The sequence below is a fragment of the Phalaenopsis equestris genome, unplaced genomic scaffold (genome assembly GCF_001263595.1).
Source record: "Phalaenopsis equestris unplaced genomic scaffold, ASM126359v1 Scaffold225841, whole genome shotgun sequence".
Classification (NCBI taxonomy): Eukaryota; Viridiplantae; Streptophyta; class Magnoliopsida; order Asparagales; family Orchidaceae; genus Phalaenopsis; species Phalaenopsis equestris.
The window spans coordinates 69,470-76,835 of NW_018243875.1; the positions used below are offsets into that span (position 1 = coordinate 69,470).

At 34.2% G+C, this 7,366-nt stretch overlaps 1 protein-coding gene across 1 annotated transcript in view; it reads right to left on the bottom strand.

The window, feature by feature from the left end:
* The window catches only part of LOC110037846 (probable serine/threonine-protein kinase PIX7), a 23,914-nt gene extending 16,935 nt beyond the window's left edge, over window positions 1-6,979 (bottom strand). The window contains exons 1-3 of the mRNA XM_020742573.1: window positions 6,253-6,979; window positions 3,964-4,301; window positions 3,698-3,833 (exon numbers count right to left, since the gene is read on the bottom strand). Of these exons, the coding sequence (XP_020598232.1) occupies window positions 3,698-3,833; window positions 3,964-4,301; window positions 6,253-6,430 (652 nt within the window). The 5' untranslated portion in view covers window positions 6,431-6,979. The remainder of the gene's footprint in view (window positions 1-3,697; window positions 3,834-3,963; window positions 4,302-6,252) is intronic.
* Between the last annotated feature and the right edge of the window lie 387 nt (window positions 6,980-7,366).

A 7,366-nucleotide genomic window follows, 5' to 3' on the forward strand; every position in this document is an offset into this window, starting at 1 on the left:
TCATATCAACACCTTTCTTCTCAAGAACTCTCCAAAGGAAATCTCTTGGAACCTTATTATACGTTTTTTTCTAAATCAATAAAAATCAAATGTAAATCCTCCTTATTTTCTCTGAACTTCTCCATCAAACCTCTCAATAAATGTATAGCTTCCATAGTAGACCTGCCCGACATAAATCCAAATTGATTATCGGAAATCTTTGTTATGCTCTTAACCTATGTTCAATTACCCTCTCCCATAATTTTAAAGTATGACACATCAACTTAATTCCTCTATAATTTGCACACTCTTGTGCATCCCCTTTATTCTTAAAAATGGGGACCAAAATACTCTTCCTCCACTCCTCAGGTATCTTTTTAGTTTTTAAAACAATATTAAAGAGTTTAGTAAGCCAAGAAACTCCCAAATCTCCCAAATATTTACACACTTCAATTGGGATATCATCAGGTCCTACAGACTTTCCACGCTTGGTTTTCTTTAAAGCCGCCTCAACTTCCTTTTTGCTAATGCGACGGTAAAAATGAAACGTTTTATTATTATTCATGATATTAAAATCACTAAGATCGATCCTATTTTTAGAAATTTGGTTTTCTTTAAATCCTGGCTCTGATGCCATGCAGAATTTTGAAAGAACTTTGCTAGAGAAAAAATTCTCTAATTTCTCATCCATAATAATAGAAGCAAATAAAAAGTATATATACAAGGAAGTGTTTTAATCTAAGATTTCATTTATTAAATGTAATGAATACATTAATATTTTTATTTTTCTAATGGATAAAACACCCACCAAAGTTTTCTCCCCCTACTTAATATACAATATTAAGTTCATCTCGAATTCGAGTCAACTTACAAGCCTACAAGCCAAGCTTTCTTAAGTTCAAAATTAAACGAGCTCAAGTTTTAAGTTTTAGCTTGAATCCACGACTTGATAAACTCGACTCACGAGGTTATTAACGAGTCTAGTCTGAGCTTGCTTGGATAACTTATACCCCTAATTAAGGCCACTAATTATAACTTCAAGTATTTTGCTTCATTTTTCTAATTTTGAAAAACAATCAGGTTTATTTAGTTTTGATCTAGGATATTAGATAGGTAAATATATTTTTAGTAGGCTAAAAATTGATGTAAAAGTGAGCCTACTCAAAAGGTAACTTATTTAAAAAAAAAGAATTTGAAATTAGTCCAAAGCTAACACACCTAAGCTAATACTTTACCGCCCTTAACCATGGATATTGAACTAGCATGCAACATTGTCAAACCATGCCAAACATTGAGACAAAGAGATGAGTCGAATCAATCCGGATTTCCTTTTTATGTCTTATTTCTTATTATCCTGAATTTCTTTTTAGACATTTCCTATATATTTATTGTATTAAGGTTTGAAAGTCAATTTTTCACATGTTTTGTATTGGGACAGCCACTAACATCTCTTCTTCCCTTTAAGGGTTTTCTCCTAAGGTTTCAAGTAATATTTCGGCTATAACTTAGTCTCCAGGTGATGTTTATCCTTTCCCAACTTCTTTGCATCTCTTCTGACTCACTTCCATTCAATCCTCCTCACTACCGACTGGCCTGACAGCAGCCGTTCTACTGTTTTCCTACAGTTTCCTCGCATTCCAGCCCATTTCCATGCTGCCCCCGCCGAGGACAGCCTTTCTTTGGTTGTCCGACAATCCACCATAACTGTTCCAGCCCTCCATATTCACTGTCGCTGTTGTTCCAGCACTCCATCCTCACTACCGTTGCTGTTCCAACCTTCCTCTGCTGCCATTATCCCGGATAGCCGTGTTATGTCGATAATTGTTGCGTACTTGCTGTTTAAAATCCGAGAAGCCATTGCCTTGTTTTTTTTAGCTTGTCAACCACCTTCTCCACTATCCCACCACCTTCCAAAACCTCACCGATCATTACCACTACCACGAGATCCACCCAAGTTTGCATGTTTGTATCATATTTGTAGCTATTTCAAATTTTCGGGCGTCGTGTTGTTGTATTTTCCCTTTCAAGTGCGTTGATTGTAACCATCTATTTGTTTTCGGTAATAATAGTTATTTTTCCTTTTATGATTGCGATCAACTCCAATATCACTTATTCTTTCTTTTCTTTATAACATTTTTTTATAGGCACGGTCTATTGAGTGGGCTAGTATGGTTAATTCACATATATTTGATGTAGTACTAATTTTTTTCATGAGGACAAGAAGACTTGACTCCTTGTTGGAATTTTTTAGATCATATCTGCAGAAGGTGGACAAATATACTATGCTTTTTCACTTTTCTTGAAAGCCCAAGTTTTTGTCATCCTCTATAGAATATGGCATTTGTATCTTATAAATATGACTACTTAGAATTATATGGCATAATTCTGATAGTAGCACCTCACAAATTATCTTACCAATAAAATTTTGCAATAAAGAAAACTTAAAAGCATATTGTCTGGTGAGTTATGGATATTAGTTTTGAAATCTGGTAATAGGATTTAAAAACTAAGAAATGACTAATCCAATCTCTTAACCAAAGTTGTAGAAAAAAGTTTCTTTTTACTACATGGATCCAAAATAGCTTCAACAATGGTTTGATTTCACCAAAAGTTTAAAGTGAAGCAGTTCTTTATAGCTTCTTCCAGGCATGTGCAAGCAATGTCAAGGATAATGAAGGATTTGTATGTCACTCTTACCTTAACTACTTCTGCAATTATGGCAAGGCTCATTTCTTTTTATTTTCCCATTTCTTCATCTTAACTTGATATAAATATTTTGATTCATTTCAAATTTTTGGCCTTTAAATAGGGAACATGATTTAATTTAAAATCAATCATTATCATTGCATAATTTTATGGATAACATTATCTTCCCTAAAAGTAGGCAGCCTACTACAAACATAATTAAATCTATTCAATATCATTTTAATTTGATCATATCAAAAGCTATTTGACCAAATAAGGTTTCCTTGATTAACTTACCATACATTATTTAGCTTATTTCAGCATTGCACTCAACCTTGCCGATTTCATTCTCCCAAACCTTAATCACTACGAATCTAATTAAGATTATATATCATTAAAAACTGCTGGGTTACAGAACCACTCTACGTAGTTCTAGATTTTATTTAAATCAAGTTCAAACCAATTCAATTTTGAACTAGTAAAAATGATCTTGAGCTAACAAGAATGTACTTCCAACATTTAATATTTTCATGTAGCAGACAAAAGATGAATTAAATTCAACAATTTAATTTGCAATGAAACCAATGAATGGATAACATAAGAAAATCTGAATTCAAGAATAAGTTTATAACAGCATGATGGCACATGCATGCATTCCGGATGAAGCTGCTTTGCTGTTTAGAACAATGTAATCACACTTTAAGCCTAACTTATTTAAAATACATTAAATAAAAAGATATAGTTCTAGACGTCGTAACCATATATGAGTATAATTGTAACAATAAATGAAGTTCCTAAACCATATAACTGTAAGGAAATTCGGAACTTATTTTATAATACAAGCAACAAATAAATTAGCGCAATCCCTTGTGAAAATTGCCTTGTCACAAACACTTAATAAAGATCCTTCATCATTCCAAGGAGTCCTAATATGTTAATACTTAATATGGACACTTTCATTTAAGTTATCCTTCCTAGTTCAAATAATATAAAAAAGGAGGAGAAAAATATCAAATTAATAGTAGATACATACTTCTAAAAAGGTGATTCTCCAAACTTCCACGAGGCATAAATTCATATGCCAGCAACCTTTGGTCATCTTCGATACAATACCCAATCAACTTAACTAAATTTGGATGGAGAAGCTCGCCAAGAAAATAGACTTCAGCCTGCAAGCCACAAAGGTATTTTATATCTGAATCAATGGGAATTCAGAAAATGGGCAAATATGAGATAAAAGCCATGACCAGTGGGCCAAATACAGGAATTTTAAAAAACTGAAAGGTAAGTAGTCCATACCAGCCACTCTTTGTGCCCTTGTTGACCATCATGATTAAGTATTTTGACAGCAACAGTGAGCCCTGTACCAGGTTTCACAGGAGCAGTTCCATTTTCCTCAATCCAACCTTTGAAAACACGGCCAAATCCTCCCTCTCCTAGAAGGCTTTCTGGTCTGAAGTTCCTTGTGGCACATTTAAGCTCATTAAAAGTGAACTTCCTTAGCTGCAAAGCTAAACTAAGGTCCTCACCAACTCTAGAAGTTGATGAACTACTTTCTGTGGTGCTGGTTGTCGTTGACAATGAGGCTATTGGTGAAACTGGTTGAACCCTGCTCCCATCGTTTGCTGATTTGCTTGCTGCATATCAACGAAAAGTGTACTAAAGTTTAAGCAGAAGAACTTCAAAATAAAAGAACAATGCCCCTGCACAATTCTTAACGTGAAAAGTGCAGAGCATGTATATCTAGGGGAAGTTAATAAAAGAGAAGTTGTGAATAGTGAAAATTAAAAGAAAATACTTTTATCGCACCAATATCCATCTTTTGAGCAAATTATAAATTTAATTCTATCGACATACTTAAACAACCAAGCATGCATGCTAATGGATCAAAAAGTAGTCATTGATTTGAAAAACTTTTAACTGACCAAAGGTCATGATGTAGTCATTAAGATTTATTTGGACGTAAGAATAACACAAGCAAATTAGACATTTTCCAAACTCAAACTTTTACACTACAAGAGAGACTAGATAAAAGTAAGCAAGTCCAAACCAATTATATGATTACGAAGGATGTGAACATATATAAATAATTCAATTCAGTGAGAAAATATAATCATCTAAATTAAGTGTTGTTAAATCTCACAACTTTCTCAAGTTTGATGTAGGCATAGAAAAATCCAAATTGGTGATTAAGCATGGAGATGAAGAACATGGCCTTAGAATTTTCACAAAAACTAAGACTGAAATAAATGAAAATATAACGATATAAGCATTTATAGCATGATTTATGTCATCCCGGGCCTCTTATTAGCAAAAGACCAATCTGGCTTAGCATGAAGCAACTGCTGCAAGTCAAGAAAAGGAAAGCACATAGCATCTAGAGATCACATTACAGAAGAAAAAAAAATATATAGAAATAAACAAGTTGATGATGCCCCAATATCAACCGACAAATTTATCAAGGAATTCATGAAAAAATGAAAAAAAAGTAATATCTGCTCTAAAATTTTAATGAAAGCACTGGTTTCCAGGAAATTTTTTTAAGAGCATCTTGTTAACCTTGCAATAACAGATGCTTTGACATATGTATCCCATGGTCTCATGTAAGATTTACCATAATTTAAAAAGGCTTGTACCTTTTATAAGTTCAACAGCAGCCATACATCTGAATCATGGCATTAACAACTTTTTGTATGCCATTTAATAAGAAAGACAAGAGAAGATTTGTTGAGCATTGAAGCAATGACCAAATTGATAATAAATTTCAGCTTTATGATTAATGTTTAAAAACCGAAAAACTGGGACGAAGAACTTGACCATCTAGCAAAGTGAAGCAAGGGCTTTAAAACATAAAGAGTGAGCTTCAGGAAAAATTGTTTAGTAATTGGTACAAGTAAATAAGCTCCCAATAATAACCTCCTTTTTATGTTTTATTCAAAACATTCTAACCAAAAAATTAAAAAGGATAACTGTTTAAGGAACAAAAAATCCAACAAAAGTAAGAAATATCTAATAAAAATCCGAATAGGGTGTTTGGGTGTAAGTAATATTTAGCATTAGTAGGATTTAGTAGATATGTTAAATTCACCCTGCTCCTGGATTTAGTAAATCTGGATTTAAGCAGAATCAAAGGCAAAATTTGGGATCCTAAATGTCAAAATTTACAAAAACACAAAACTCTGGTATTTTAGTGTTTGGCTTGATTTAGTAAATCCGATGATAAATCCTATTAAAGCGCTCCCAAGCACCCACTAAGGGTGCCCTCTGCACGCTTTATCTGTTCATCAAGGATCATCAACTTAAGCTCACAACATATCAGAACAACAAAAGCCTCTAAAAAAATTCTATGCTGTTTCTCGCAGACCTTCAGTAAATAAGAGAGCAAGCCTTTAAGGCAAAGCCCTATCAAGCAAATAAAGCATCATTAACTAAGAGAAAGCAATGCTAAACACGACAAAAAACAGCATGTGCAATGTTACCTAGTGAAGTTTACAAAAAAGAGATTTGCAAAAGCTCTCATGAAATTATAAGAAACGACAAAGTAGAGCCAAATCCCAAACCAAGATATTGTGTTTGTTAGGCCATTACCACAAAGCGTGATTCCTCTACTAATGGAGGTATCCACCTTTGATCTCGAGGAAACCATTCTCCCTCTTAAACTAAAACTCATCCAGCACCCTGTCACCTCCCCAATCTTCTTCTTCTTCTTCTTCTTCCCTTTATCGCATCTCTCATTGGCTCCAACCACGTCCGAACCAAGTCCCATCTTCAAAAAACACGAGTTCCCACAACCGCATCAGACGAAGCAACCCCCTAATAAATTATGTTTTCCGCCTCCCTCACCGTCAAGTCTCACTTTTCCCTACTACATACGAAGCTACATTCATCTCCAAAAGCAGCAATCTTCCATCTGGAAACAACAACCCTTCCTCGGCGAATCCGCCAAAAAAACCCTAACCAATTTGGAAGAATCCAGCCGAGAAGCTCCTGACAATAAAAACATAAGAAGACGCCGTCTCTTTGTCCGCCTTTATTTGTCCCGAGCTGAAAACAGAGAGCTAGAGTTGGGAAGAGAAACTAGAGGAGAGAAGACCAGGGGACTGGAAAGCGGTGAAATTTGCAGTTAGAACTGGCGAAAAAAAGGAGGAATTGGCAGCAAAACGAGGAAGGGGAAGGTGTTCGTGCGGCGCACGCGCCTATGCGCGGATTGCGAATTATGCAGGGTGGCTGTAAAAATGCTCTCCCAAGGCTCCATTGGGACCGTTACGAAATATAGACGCCTAGCTTTGTTTCAAGTTTCTCAGCCATTTGGATGCGCGCGTTACAATTCATTGAACCAAATAACTTAAATGCATTTCATTTGTCTTCTTTGGAAGCTTTCAAATTTCAATTAAGATAGACATTAGGAAAAATATTTTGAAGATTATAGCTTCGATTTTAGAATCATTTAATTTCATTTTTCTTAGGTATGATATACTTTTTAATTAGTTAATTCAATTTTTTATTTTTAAAATGTATTTATTGATTCTAAAACATAAAATTAGGCCTAAATTGAGTCTGTCTATATGATCTTTGAGTTATTGTGAGAGTATTTGATTAGTAATATTAGTGTGAGATAATATTCCAAATGTTTAGATAATGTGTTAACAGGAAGAGAGAGAAAATAATATTATTAGAAATCAACTAATTTTCTCAACCACTC